Source organism: Etheostoma spectabile, chromosome 15 (assembly GCF_008692095.1).
Source record: "Etheostoma spectabile isolate EspeVRDwgs_2016 chromosome 15, UIUC_Espe_1.0, whole genome shotgun sequence".
Classification (NCBI taxonomy): Eukaryota; Metazoa; Chordata; class Actinopteri; order Perciformes; family Percidae; genus Etheostoma; species Etheostoma spectabile.
Window position 1 is genome coordinate 33,915,114 of NC_045747.1, and position 14,933 is coordinate 33,930,046.

At 41.3% G+C, this 14,933-nt stretch overlaps 2 protein-coding genes across 3 annotated transcripts in view; both read left to right on the top strand.

The window, feature by feature from the left end:
- Positions 1–993, top strand: part of wipi1 (WD repeat domain, phosphoinositide interacting 1) — a 24,239-nt gene extending 23,246 nt beyond the window's left edge. The window contains 1 exon segment of the mRNA XM_032536894.1: positions 181–993. Coding sequence (XP_032392785.1) covers positions 181–231 — 51 coding nt within the window. The 3' untranslated portion in view covers positions 232–993.
- Positions 994–5,697: 4,704 nt separating this feature from the next.
- Positions 5,698–14,805, top strand: slc16a6b (solute carrier family 16 member 6b). 2 transcript variants are annotated; one of them, XM_032536889.1, is made up of 6 exons: positions 5,698–5,773; positions 9,816–10,063; positions 10,210–10,353; positions 11,221–11,349; positions 12,673–13,572; positions 14,371–14,805. In XM_032536889.1, exons 2-6 carry the CDS (start codon positions 9,832–9,834, stop codon positions 14,649–14,651), a joined length of 1,686 nt encoding a protein of 561 aa, XP_032392780.1. In that variant the 5' UTR covers positions 5,698–5,773; positions 9,816–9,831; the 3' UTR covers positions 14,652–14,805. The 2 variants fall into 2 exon arrangements, with proteins under 2 accessions (XP_032392780.1, XP_032392779.1); XM_032536888.1 differs by lacking the exon at positions 5,698–5,773 and adding an exon at positions 7,015–7,314.
- Positions 14,806–14,933: the final 128 nt, after the last annotated feature.

A 14,933-nucleotide genomic window follows, 5' to 3' on the forward strand; every position in this document is an offset into this window, starting at 1 on the left:
CCCTAAGGTTGAACCCAAAGTTACACCCCTTAGCAGACGTAAAAGACATATTACCCAAATGTCCTGGACGTTTTGGATTGGTTTTCATCTGTTGTACCGGAATGTCCCCTAATCCAGCAACCGGGACATTTGACAAGTCCCGAAGACGAAACTAACTGGTGTGTTGATGTGTTTTGGTAGATTAATTGGTGCCGAGACGGGACCGGAGGTGGCCAGGCCAGGCGCTCGTGAATGGGTAGAAGGACAGATGGCCAGACAGACAGTCAGGCGCTGGCGAGTGGGATGAACCAGCATTAACAAAACAAAACAAAACAAAAAAGTCTTTCAGGGTGCCAAGTTATTTTTTTTCCATTAGAGAGGAAATAATATTAACATTCAAGTTGATGTGGGAAAAACAGAACACTGAAAAAGAAGTAGATGTAGGAGCCTCAATCTGGTCCTCGTGTTAATGATTGTGGTAAAAAGACACTTCTAATGTTGTCATAGCGACAGTAGTACCTCCGAACTTCCTTCCAGCTTGCTGTTGAGTTACCAAACATCAACCGTGAACTGAGAAGGCCATTTCTTAACGTGTAGATGCTGTTGACTACTTCAAAAATGAATCAGGGAGATGTCTTTAAGGAGTCTTTTATGAGCTGCATGCTGGAGCAGAACTATAACCACAATGTTCATAACTTGACAAATATTTTTAGGAAGTTGCATTATTGTAGCAACATGTTCATTTTTGTCATTAATGATATTTTTTAGTTCACGTCCATGATAAAAAATTGAATTGTTTTCATTTTAATTCTGTATTGTATTTTACTGCATTGACATGTATTCGATGTTTCTGTGTGATACATTTCAGAAGGTGTGTATGTACTGTATGAATGTCTGTGCCTATTATCATTTGTAAAGAGTAAAGTATTTTACTAATTGCACAAGACCAAAACAAGTGAAAGAAACAAAGAAATTAACACATGGAGTAAGAATGAACCTATGCAAAACAAAGAATTTGTCTTGTTTTATTTTGATTTTCAGTTCTTCATTTTTCAATTGATAAAGGAGCTTATAGATGAGATCTGGATGAGTGACGTACATGTTGATGGGTGTTTATGGTTTCATAACAGGTCAGTCCAAAGTCAAACATTTTATTTGCAGCCACTAACCACAGGTGTTGTTGCATAAGTGTGTGTTGCTTTCAGGAAACAGTGATCTATTCAATGTTCTGACCATTCTAGGCTCTGACTAATTACAACATCACAACACACTGGGCTTTTGTTGTGGCTTTTATAACATTTAAATCCAAAAATGGCCAACCTATTTATGTTGCTAAACCAATGCTACAGTATTCTACTTGAGTACCCGAGTTGCGTAGAGCCGAGCAGAGCTGTACCATATAGGAAATTCCGCAAAAGTTGCTGCGATGGTACCTGATAATAGTGGTGTAGTCTAATGTATTGTAGTGGGTATAATGTACTGCATATTGGCCAGAATCTGCCTTTTTTGGGTTGGGGCACGTCATAATGGGTGGTCTGGGTGTCCTGCTCCAGGGAAATTTTGAGCAATGACTTCATTTCTTGTATTCAGATGTACTTTTATGCACCAATTTACGGTGAATATACCTTTATTTAGCCTATGTGAATTCTGGGCTGCGGTCAAGTAGTTTTTTTTATGCTTAGGGAGGTTCCTAACAAAGGGAAATTACCTAAAAGTATGATCCATGAAGGATGATACATTAAGTATAACATTGAATCTTCCGTGCATGCCAAAGTTTGACATGGCGTTCCACAAGGCTCAATGCTTGGACCAATTATATCCACCTTATGTAGGCAATATTATAAGAAAACACTATTAACTTTCACGTCTCCGATACCAAATTATATCTATTGATAAAAAAAGAAATGTTGAAAAAGTGGTCCATGCATTTGTTACTTCCAGGCTGAATTATTGTAATTCCTTACTATCAGGATGCTCAAAGCTGCTGCAATGGTATCTGATAACAGTGGTGTAGTCTAATGTATTGTAGTGGGTATACTGTACTGTATATTGGTCAGAATCTGCCTTTTTTTGGGGGGGGGGGGGGACAACATGTCATAGGGGTCGGTCTGGATGTCCTCATTTCATGTATTCAGATGCACTTTTATGCACCAATTTACGGTGAATATACCTTTATTTAGTCTATGTGAAGAAAAAAACCAGATGAAAATACAAAATATGTCTCAAATATAATGGAAAGTATGCTGCTGCATGTCATTGGGCATTTTTATGTGGGTATGTGGAATTCCTGGAGCTTTTTCAGTGGATATGAAGCCAGACATTTAAGCAGCTTTTCAGCAGCAATTTGACCTAAATGGTACTCAAGTACCAGGTAGACTACACCACTGCCTGATAGTAACTTAGTGTTCGGCATCCAGACCCTGTTGGAAACCACTTAAGTTGTGTTTAAATACTGGTTACAGTTACAGGAAAGAGCAAGAGGATCATTATCACCATCGTGTCTCAGTCAGGAGGTCTTAAAATGAGAAATTATGAAAGTACTTATCCTGAGGGAAATTGTTGTGCTGCAGTGGCAAAGATGTGTGAATAAACCAAACAGTAAAGATTATCAGAAGGGGCAAAAATCAAATGAACATGCCAGCGATGTGAACAGTTGAACCATAAGTGTCACACATGTGACAAGGTGCAAATTCAAAATATATACATGCCTAAAATTTAACAGGTTTTGGCCTACAATGCCTGAGATTACCTTTTTTTCACCTTGCATTTTATGGCTTCAATACCGTTACATGAGTTGAACTCATATGACAAAAAATGGTATCTCCTATATTTATATGTAACTTTTAAGATACGAATACAATATTTTGAGATACTAAGTCAACATTTTAACCAAATTTGAGATACTTAGTCAATATTTTGAGATAATAAGTCAATATTTTGAGATACATTCTCATTATTTTGAGATACGAATACAATATTTTGAGATACTAAGTCATTTTTTCAATGTTTCTGAGATACTAAGTCAATATTTTGAGATAAGTCAATATTTTGAGATACATTCTCATTATTTTGAGATATGAATACAATATTTTGAGATACTAAGTCATTTTTTTCAATGTTTCTGAGATACTAAGTCAATATTTCAACCAAATTTGAGATATGTCAATATTTTGAGATAAGTCAATATTTTGAGATACATTCTCATTATTTTGAGATACGAATACAATATTTTGAGATACTAAGTCATTTTTTTCAATGTTTCTGAGATACTAAGTCAATATTTCAACCAAATTTGAGATATGTCAATATTTTGAGATACATTCTCATTATTTTGAGATACTAATACAATATTTTGAGATACTAAGTCATTTTTTTATTTTCTGAGATACTAAGTCAACATTTTGACCAAATTTGAGATATGTCAACATTTTGAGATACATTCTCATTATTTTGATATACTAAGTCATAATTTCAATTTTTCTGAGATGACTAATTCAATATTTTGACAAAATTTGAGATAAGTCAATATTTTGAGATACAGTCATTTTTTGGAGATAGATTATCATTTCTTTGAGATGCTAAGTCCTTATTTCAATTTTTCTGAGATACCAAGTCAATATTTTGAGAAAAGTTGAAATAATAAGTCAATATTTTGAGACTCATTTTCATTATTTTGAGATACTAAGTCAACATTTTAACAAAATTTGAGATACTTAGTCAATATTTTGAGATAATAAGTCAACATTTTGAGATACATTCTCATTATTTTGAGATACGAATACAATAGTTTGAGATACTAAGTCATTTTTTTCAGTGTTTCTGAGATACTAATTCAATATTTTGACCAAATTTAAGATAAGTCAATGTTTTGAGGTACAGTCATTATTTTGAGATGGATTATCATTGTATTGAGATACCAAGTCATTATGTCAATTTTTCTGAGATACCAAGTCAATATTTTGACAAAATTTGAGACAAGTCAATATTTTGAGATAGATTATCATTATTTTGAGACACCAAGTCCTTTGAATCTTTCGGAGATACTAAGTCAATATTTTGACAAAAGTGGAAATAAGTCCATATTTTGAGACTAATTTTCTTTATTTTGAGCTACTAAGTCAACATCTTAACAATATTTTGAGATAAGACAACATTTTGAGATGCATTCTTATTATTTTTAGATACAAAGTCAATATTTTAAAGTTTCTCATTATTGTCGGGTTTTTTTTGACCTCGTGACGTTTTACATAGGGGTTAAGGACAGGGGGTTAAAGAAAGACATTGTCTGCAGCCCTACATGTTTTCATTTCTGCTTTTTGTAGACTATAAACCACTTCAACTAACCCTGAAAACAAAACAGGGTGTACAGCAAACATCGTTGTTCTGTAGCTGGCCTCCTCACTTTGTGTTTCCGTCATGGGTACAGCCTTGTGGTTTCCTATTACATCACTCGTGAGTATGAAAAAACACTATAACCAGCTGGAACCTCGCACCCTGGGGGACAGCGTACTGCCGAGAGAAGACAAAAGATCCCATGGGGGAGAGGAGACGAGAACAAGAAAACAGTCCAAGTTCAAAGTAAATAGTAGAAGAATGGAACCCCGGTCCCTGGGGCGTTGGGCGAGGGTTTTTCACACGTCACGTCATCATCGTAGGGACTTAAATGTCATCACTGAGACAAATCTCTGTAGTATTATAGCACACATTAGTTGTGATGTTTTATTTTATTGGAATCTGAACGGTAAAGGCTGACAAAATGACATCAGGTTCAACACAACATCAAAGATCATGTGAGGCGAGGAGGATTCCAGTTTGAGAAATATGAGAAAATAGTCAAAATGTCTTAGTGAAATTGATAGTTACATGTAGGAGAAACTGTGTGGACATATATTCAGACACCCTGGTTATGTCGGACCAGTGTTAGGCTATTTAGTTTGTCTTCATTTTAACCCTCATGTTGTCCTCGGGTCAACTTGACCCGTTTTGTGTTTTATATCAGAAATATGGATTTCTTTCAACCTCATTTCCCAAAAATAACATGGATGATTCCATACAACATTCTTCAGGTAAAATTAATGATTACTTTCATTGAATTTTTGACATCTACCCATCTGTGATCCATTCAACATCCTCTGATCTTGACTATCAGTCAAAATAATTCATCATTTCTGCCTTTTTAACTAAAAACGTATGTATAATTTGATATAAATGAGGTTTGTTGACCATGAATTCCAGGAATAAGTGTAAAACCTGTTATCAAACCAGCACAGGTTTTTAAAAAAGCGCCAAAAGCTGGAAAATGTGACAAAAACATCAGAAAAGCACTTTTGTTGTGTGAAATTTTTACCTGGGAGGACAAGTTCATGGTTAAAGGGAGGTACAGGAGAAACACACACACTGCAGATCACAAGAAATGAATTTTACAGCAACAACAAATGAAAGTTGACATCCTGTCCTTATCAAGAATACATAGGAAACAGATGTGGAGCTTTAACACTTCTCTACGATGAAACATTCAGAAATGACGCACGATGCTCACATTAGTAGACCCATTTGGAAATGAAAGCACATTTTTACATCTGTGTCAGTGTTGGACTGATGGAGATGCAGGCCAACTGGTTCCTAACCAATAATGACACTTGATTTTGAGATGGCACCTGGGTGGTCCAATCAGATTTCAGGGCAAGAACTCGTCTGGCCACCCTTTAGACACACCCCTGGCCCCGTCACAGAGTATTTTAGGTCAAGGCTCCTCAGAAGGAAAAGCAGAGGATCAGTCCCAGCTGAGAAACAGGTGAGTCATTTATAAATTATGCAGAAATAAATGCAAGCTAAAGCTGTCACGGCATTTATCAAAACATGTGCTAAGTAAATATTGTATTTAAATGAAATCCAGAAATCTTGTCCCGAAAAGGTCAGGATGTTTTATAATGAGATTCTCACACCTGTTTGGTCAAATTCCATGGATAAGAACACATATTTTCAGTTATTCCATCTGCACAGCTTAACCAGGGAGCTCTATCGTGTGTGTGTTTGTGTGTGAAAAACAGCTTTTAGTTTATGTTGTGTTCAAATGTCCCTTTAATTAATAGTTAATTAGAAGGTTGCCCCAGTAGTCTTGGCCCAAAACCTCCTTAAATGTGTCTGTAAATTCTCACAAGCTGTGTCCTTCCATATTTTATTATATCATTTATATTATTTATTTTCACTAGCCTACTTATACATGCTCTAATAGAAGAAGTCAACACGCACACGCACGCACACGAGCACGCACACGCACACACCGGCAGGGTGGAACGGGTTGCTGGGATTAAACATCTCAACTGGAATGAGCCTGTTGGTTCCCGCGCCCGGTAGCCTATACACGTGAGCACGCGCTTAAACTCCAAAAAAAAAGGGGCACGCACCAGCTGGAGCTGCATTCACGCCCGGAAATTAAAATGCGTAAATGTTGCATTCCTATGCGAAAATATTGTTAATTCTTTGTTTGCGTATTTAAATCATTCACAGTAACATTGATTAATAACTAACATAGCCGAGTTATATGTAAACCCCCCAGATTTTATCAATTCCTTGCAAAGACGAAATAAGCCAGATACCAAATTACATATCAGAAGTTACAAAGAAAAGGTAGACTATGATTCCCGTCACATATTGTTACCACAGTTAATACTGTATATTGTTATCTTATCTTGTTTATGGGTTTAGGGTTCATGCGCGTGCTACAAAGAGCGCGTGTATACCGGAGGTTACTGTACATCACATTGGTTTATCCTATTTTCTAATGGGTTTAGAGTTCATGCGCGTGCTTCAAAGCGCACGTGTATACCGGGCGCGTGTATGAACAGTACGAGTTTATTCCGGTTGAGAGTTTTTCCCAGCAACCCTACCGTTGTGTGTGTGTGTGTGTGTGTGTGTGTGTGTGTGTGTGTCTGTGTGTGTGTGTACAGTTTACAGTCTGGTCTCATTAGGGGACGCCCTGCGCGTTCATGGCATTCGCGCAGCCGCGTTTAAAGGTTTGAATACCGGCTCGAGCCGGTAAAGACCTGCCAAAACAGACAGGAAATTATTCACTGCAGACAAAAGATGCCGCTACTCCGGGCGTGATAGATAAATCAATTTCGGCTTCACTATTTGACTATTTTATTTAGCCTAGCAGGAGGAGTAGCTTACGCTAGCTCACACAGTTGGCTACCGCGTTTAAAAGAAATAATTTCTTCGTAAAGTATTGCTTGGCAATATAACGTAACATCAAAGAGAGACAATGACATGACGAGGAGATAGGAAACCTGGCTTTGTTGCACGAGAAGGCTGCTTTTCCAACCTCTCTAGCCGGTAAGTAGTCACGTCAACCTGGCAACTCGAGCTGTGTGATGCTGTCGAGCCTCCGCTCCGAGCAGCCAAAGCTGTTCCGCTTTATCAGAAACGGCTCCGCGGATAAAGAGATGAAAACCACGCTTTGTCGTTTTTTTGTGTGAGAATAACGAGTCAGAGCTCAGCGACGTTACGTTGACAATTTCACCTGAAAACAACCAAATGGGCTATGTAAATGTAGCCACTTTTCATGTGTTCACCCAGCCGTGTGGGGAGATGCAAAGTGAGCCTATACTCTCTTTTTTTTTGTCTTTTAATGTTTAGGCCTTTATGTGTGATTGGACAGCTTAGACATGAAAGGGAAGAGAGAGGGCGAATGACATGGCATGACAAATTTCAGCAAATGGCGGCGGGTGGGATCGAACCCGCGGCCGCTGCGTCGCCTCTGTACATGGGCGCCTGAGCAGTCGCGTACAGGCTGCCTGCTTGTTCCCCATCATGACATCACCCCCTCCTTCGCTGCACTGCGGTCTGAAATGGTCTTACAACAAGTCATCTACTGACTCATTTGATTCCAAGAAAAGTCACTGAACTACAGAGAAAAGATCATGTAAGACTTCATTAAAGAGGTACAAAGTACTGATGATGTGCCACTACCGTGGACACTGAAAAACATGCCTAGCTGTGGAAAATCTATTTTAAATAATGTAATGCAATATACAGTAATTATAGTATAGGAATACAGTGCATTTAAAAACACATGTAATCATAAAAGCTGGTGTTAGTGCTATTGTCAGAATCAGCTTTATTGGCCAAGTATGTGTACACATACAAGGAAAATGGCAGAAAGATCTTTATAGCACTGTTCTCAGCCAGTGGCCATCAGCGCTAATCCATTTTAGGATGACACGGTGACAAGGGTCATGTATTTTACAAGGCAGGGATCACAATGAAACATAAGTTGTAGCCCCTTAAGAACATACATACACATATTTAAACTAGAATCAAATGAAATAAAACAATATATAGGTCATTTCAGAGAGGGAGAGTGTTCCTATTGGCTGCTCTGTGCATTGACCATGTGACAAAGAGAGGAGAGGGAGAACTGCAGGAAGACTTCTCACTGTACTTCAAATCCTGGCTTCTTTTTTTTTGCTTTTTACCCACTGCGGCATTAATGCATTTTTTTTTTTAAGTCTGCCTTTTCCTTTTCTTACACAGGCTGACGTAACCATATCATATCACAATCTGAAATCTGAGCTCGACATTATTTTATAGAAATAAACCTATGCCTTTTGTCTTGGGGATATGACGTAATGGTTTCATAATGGAGGAGATAGCCTGAGGTGAAGGAGTTCAAGGAGTTGTGTTTGGGGACAAACCGGTGTGGGTGTGTGTGTGTGTCAGTGTGAGGAGATAGTGTGTTTGTCTGTGAGTTATCGGCTCACATTGTGTTCTTCCTAGTCCCAGCTGGTGTCTGAGCCCTTAAAGCTATGTTCCCAAAACAAGACTTTCAAAGTTGCCAGTTTGCTGTACTGTTCAGGATAAATTATGGTCTGTTTGGAAATCTGAGACCAGACGCGTTATTATGAATCCCAGTAGGTTTCTTGCAGGTTAGGGCGTCAAAAAAAAACACATACTCGTTTACTTGAAATGGGAAAGGAGTCCATCTACTATTAGCAGATTTTCCTTTTTTAAAAACTCCCATTTATGCACATATTTTTAGTGGGAAAAGGGTATAAGAAACAAGACTGACTTATGATTCTTATCCATAGCCCTAAAATAGAGTGGCACTATTATATAGGCGTTACACTGCCACCTGATGGAGATCCCAATACACTACAAACAGGCAAAATGGCCATTACTATAACAGGGACGGTTTAGATCCGAGACACCCCGACCCCTTTCTCTGTGTCCCGTGGGGTCCGCCACATCCACGCCTCTTTAGGAGAGTAGCAGCAGGTCCTGAGTGTGCTGATTCTAACACCAAAGTAAATATTGGAGCCATTTTTCACAGGCCACATATCTCCAGAACATTTTGACACCAACATGGCATTTTTCAGACGGACACATCAGGAGAAAATTAACTTTCTTTGACACCTGTTTCTGTCTCAGGACCGAACTCTCGCCAGATCTGGCAACGCAGAGAAGCTAACGTCAGCTAACGTAAGCTAATGTCCATAAACGCCCTAACAAAACTGATCTCCGTGATGCTAAATATGGCTTTTAGCTGGGTACATATCTAATGTTAGCAAAATAACATATTAATAAATTATTCAAATCTAACTTTAATCCATCCACACAATGTTCCCTACACGTTCAAACGAGGCCACGCCCCTTTAGGAGACAGGTAGTGTGGACCCTTGCATACCATTGGCACTGATTGAAATGTGCTCTCTTTAGCATAGAGGATCTTTGACTATAATACAACTACAGTAGATTGAAGTGTCGTTACACCCTAAGGGGTCCTTTAACAAATTCAACTTCGGACTTCAACTCATGTCAACTCTGTCTTCCTCCAGGTGGCCTGCTGTAGCCATGACGATGCCTCATTCCCAGCGTTGTTTGGGTCCAAAAGTTTACCCAGAGGTGCCCGATGGCGGCTGGGGCTGGGCTGTGGCCATGGCCTTCTTCGTGGTGGAGGTCTGCACCTATGGGACCCTCAAGAGCCTGGGGGTCTTCCTCCAGGATCTGATGGAAGAGTTTGGGGAGAGCAACAGCCGAGTGTCCTGGGTTATTTCCATCTGTATCTTCATCTTTACCTTCACTGGTAAGTCACTTAAGCTTTACTCAGTTTATTTTCTTCACGTCAACCAATCGTTCAGTTCAACCGAGAGTTATTGTGCAACTAATATGTACCTGAGGTGAAAGGATTGTTTTGACTAATGACAATGTGTCTCTCCACCCCCACCCCAGCCCCCCTGTCCACGATGCTGAGCAACCGCTTCGGCTGCCAACGCGTGGTGATGATGGGAGGCTTCCTCATCAGCCTGGGAACCATCAGCTCCGCCTTCACCAACTCCATCAACGAGATGTACATCACCATCGGTGTTGTCTCAGGTACTTACCACAGTCAGACCACCAGAAGCCCATATACTTTACATTTATCCGACTATCTATCTATCTATCTATCTATCTATCTATCTGTCTGTCTGTTTGTCTGTCTGTCTGTCTATCTATGTATCTATCTATCTATCTATCTATCTGTCTATCTATCTATCTATCTATCTGTCTATCTGTCTGTCTGTCTATCTATCTGTGTGTCTGTCTGTATCATTGAGACATGCAGAATGACTGTATTGCTGTTCCAGATGTGTTTGTCTTGTCCAACAGCCTGTAGTGAGTGATCTGAAGGGACTCCAGTGTCAACAACCAAATCTGAATCAATCTGTTTCTTCCAGAACTGTCCAATGACTGAGAGGTGATCAGCCTCTTCTAAAGCCCACGCAGCGGGCTCTACTCCGCTGTCTTTATTCTCTAAGGCCTGAGAGCCTAGAGCAGAGCAGGAAAAACTGGTGCATTCAAATAGTCCCCCAAAAAACACAAAACTTCCATTTCAGATGAGGATTGGCGAAACTGGAAATGGCTGAGGAGGAAGGAATAAATGGACTGAATGAAAGTAATAGATGATGGCTGATGATGAAATGAGTTTTAGTTCCAGTACTCCTACTGTGATTATCCTGTGAGCCTCTAACATGGACCACAGCTAACTGGAGAACCCCTTCCCCTCTCTCTTATTTTGTCTATACAGGCCTTTTGTCTTTCAGCAGCAACTGTAGCAAAGCTGAGTCACCTCACGCAGCCTGCCATCTCTGGCCAGGAGGGACCTGACACCTTGACCTTTGACCCAGCCCACTGGCCTCTGCAGTGTTCCTACCGTTTGGGCCAGTGGCTGTCATGTCCCCTCTTTCTCTCCTTTGTTAACAGGCCTCGGCTACTGCTTCAGCTTCCTTCCGACCGTCACCATCCTCGCCCAGTACTTCTCCAGACGCCGGGCCCTCGTCACCTCCGTCGCGTCCTCGGGGGAGTCCTTTGCTTTATTCACATTTGCTCCAGGTGAGTGTTCAGGGAGGGTCACAACAATCGGGGATGGGAGAACAGCGTGCTTGATAGGAGGAATATTTAAGCATGTATAGGTTTTCAGCTGTATTTCATCTATTCTAAGGGTCGTCCAAATAAACCTTAGTTTGGGATAACATGATTCCACAGCTGAGAATGTTTCTATCTATTAGAAGTGTCTCACAAATAAGGAATTGTTTCAAAGGTAACCATGGTAACCGTGTGTGTGTGTGTGTGTGTGTGTGTGTGTGTGTGTGTGTGTGTGTGTGTTTGTGTTGGTGTGTGTTTGTGTGTGTGTGTGGTGTGGTGGTGTGTGTGTGTGTGTTTGTGGGTGTGTGTGTGTGTGTGTTGTGTGTGGGTGTGTACCCACAGGTATCTTCCTTGTTTAATAATTTAATAATATAAAGCTGCATTTAATCTAAAATTATTGGACTTGTCATGTGTGCAGTCTCCATCATTTCTGGTCTTGATTTCTAGATATCACGCAGATATCAGCGCTCTGGCAGGGCTGCATGATAAAATCAAAATCCAGATTAATTGCTCATTTTACCTGGGGGGGGAAATCCCCAGACGCCTCCCGATACAATATCATCCTGATACTTATACCACGACACGATATTATTGGGATTTTAAACATATTGCAATATTCTGTGATATATTGCAATATGTTTGCGTGCGTGTGTGCGTGCGTGCGTGCGTGCGCGCGCGCGTCGGCCCACCCCCACATCTGGTGTCTGGCGAGTGTTTATTTTGGACCCTGCACACACATGTTTTTATGGAGAAGGTAAGCTTATCAACAGAAATAAATGATCAAAGTTATCGTCATGGGAAAAATACATCAATATCAGCTGCAGAATTTCGATGTCAATACAGTTTTCCACGGGGGGGTTCCAGCTTCTAATTTTTCCCAATTTCAAATGATGTCCCCAAAAGGAAACTTAGTCAACATCTGTTTTATCTAAAAAAAAAAACCATTTCTCTGTTTGTTCACATCACTTCAGTGTTATTGCTGCAAAATGGGACAAACTGACCACCACATATATAATATATAATAAAAGATCCACACTTGGTGCCTGTGTTGATACAGTATTGCCACTGAAAATTTTGCAATACTATGCTGTATCAATTTCCCCCCCCCCACCCCTACCACATCAGTGCCCAGTCCCCAGGTTTAGTGGACTGCTTGACTGGTCATGTGGGGGGGAACTCATGTTTAGCATCAGGACATCTGAACAACTCCGTCTACTGAGGACAACTGTGAGATGAGGTAAAAAAAACTCCAGAGATGACATTCTAACCCCCGCTGTCCTCTGTCCACAGCCTTCACTGTACTGAAGGAACACATTGGCTGGCGCTACTGTCTGGTCATCCTCGGCACCGTCCAGGCGTCTGTGATCGCCTGCGGGCTTCTCCTCCGTCCAATCATCATTGAGCCAAAGGCTGCAAAGGAGGACAGTGAATCAGACAAAGAGTCTCTCTACCTGAAGCAGATGCAGACTGCTTACGAGCTGGAGAACGAGCAAACCAGGACCTCCATCAGTTCAGGGGTCTCCCAGGGTTCAGGGGACTCGGGTGTCACGTCCCTCTCTGCTTCAGACGGAGACCTGAGGACTGCAGGGGCTGAAAGCAAGGCTGTGGAGTGGGAGGTGCAGGACAAAGACTGCAGGGAGCCGTCTCTGTCCACATTTCTCACCCCAGGCGAGGACATGGATGAGGCAGGTCCTCTCCATCCTTCCAGACCCAAACTTCTGGACTTCTCTGTCCTTAAAGACGGGGCCTTTATCTGTTACTCCCTGTTTGGCTTGTTTGCCACACTGGGCTTCTTCGCCCCGCAGCTCTACATCATCGAGCTGAGTAAGAGCCGGGGCGTGGAGCCCGGCATGGCGTCCTACATGCTCTCTGTGATGGCCGTGGCCGAGATCTTCGGCCGGCTGTCCATCGGGCTGGTGTTGAACAGGGTCCGGTGCAGGAAGACCTTGGTGCTGCTGGGCTGTGTGGTTCTGCTGTGCCTGGTGCTGGTGGCCTTCACTGTAGTGTGGGAGTTCTGGGGCCTGGTGGTCTGCTGCGCCCTCTACGGCTACTTCATGGGCACCGTGGGCTCCACTCACATCCCCATGCTGGCGGAGGAAGACGTGGTAGGCATCCAGAAGATGTCTTCCTCTGTGGGAGTGTATGTCTTCATCCAGAGCTTTGCTGGGCTGGCAGGGCCCCCCCTCGGAGGTAAAACATCTCTGCTACTAGGGCTGCACAGTAGTTCTTTTTTTCCATTTTCATCAGATATCAACTGATCAGATAAAACACATTGCGACACATTGAAAAGACAGAGATTATTTGTGTTACTTGAAAGAAAATATCTGCAGAAAACTGCACTTAATGTGTTTTTTAGTGGGGCCTGTTATATTCTAACAGTAAGAGAATGGATTTTAACCCTCGTGTTGTCGTCCCGTCGGCCTGCAACTTTGATTTTCTAGGTTGAAATTTCAACATTTTTTTTGTTCTTTTTTGTAACTGTCATTAGAAAAAAAATCTCAATTTCATTCCAATTTGTTTTGTCACTTTTTTGACGTTTTTTTAAATTATATTTTGGTTACCTTTTTTTGTCGCTTTTTCCAATCTTCTTGATGGTTTTTTTTTGTGACTTCATCCGATTTTTTTTGTCACTTTTTCTGCGTTTAGAAAAAAAATGTTTTGTTGATTATTATTTTTTCAACATTTGTCACTTTTTTCAACGTTCTTTTGTCTGAGTTCTGATATAGAAAGTTTTTTGTAAACAAGTCAAATGTGACCCGAGGACAACAGAAGGGTTAAATGAACAAGTTTCTTATATTTTAGAATACTAAAAGCAGCAGAACTGAAACCACTTTAATATCTATTTAATTATCATAAGTAATATTGTTATTGGGATATTCAACGTTATCACAAATTACATTTTCCCCTCATATCAGCTACTTTTGCCGTTTGCCTTCTCATCCCTGAGCCCCTCTGTGGCCCTTCCCTAACACCTGTGTGATCTTCCAGGTGTGCTGGTGGATGTCACCAACAACTACGGCGCTGCCTTCTACTCCTGCGCGGTGGGCATGGGCCTCAGCGCCGTCTGCCTGGCGCTGGTCGGCCCCGCCAAGTCTGCCATGTGCCAAAGACAGAGCGTAGACCGAGAGAAAGACAGGAGCAGAGACGAAGAGGAGAAGATGTCTCAGGACAGCGGCCAGGCCGACTTTTTGGAGGTGGACTTGGCCCTGGACTACAGTCCGGTCCCACAGGCCGGGGATCAGGACAACGCCTCTGTTACAGGAAGCTGACCACACCATGTAGTGCCGGAGTTTTCTCTGAAGAACAAACCCAGTTGGACTGGTTCGTCCTGCTGCTTTCATGTTGTGTAATCCTCGAGACCCTGAAAGCTTGATCTGGACCAAGTACCATCCCCTCCGACGAACACACACAACGAAGCAAAAACACTTCTTCTCTGACAAGCTCCCAGTTAGAGAACCACTCCACGTTAACTTTGATTATTTTCACCATCGGTTTGGTTTATGACAACACCACTGCTGCTGGGAGGTGTTTAATCTCTTTCTTCAAAACTA

What these genes read in the sequence shown, in the direction of transcription:
- slc16a6b (XM_032536889.1), top strand. Translation starts at nt 9,832, where the DNA reads ATGACGATGCCTCATTCCCAGCGTTGTTTGGGTCCAAAAGTTTACCCA. An exon ending in CTTCATCTTTACCTTCACTG is followed by an intron (nt 10,064 to 10,209) that starts GTAAGTCACTTA and finishes CCCCCACCCCAG; the next exon opens with CCCCCCTGTCCACGATGCTG. An exon ending in TTTATTCACATTTGCTCCAG is followed by an intron (nt 11,350 to 12,672) that starts GTGAGTGTTCAG and finishes CTCTGTCCACAG; the next exon opens with CCTTCACTGTACTGAAGGAA.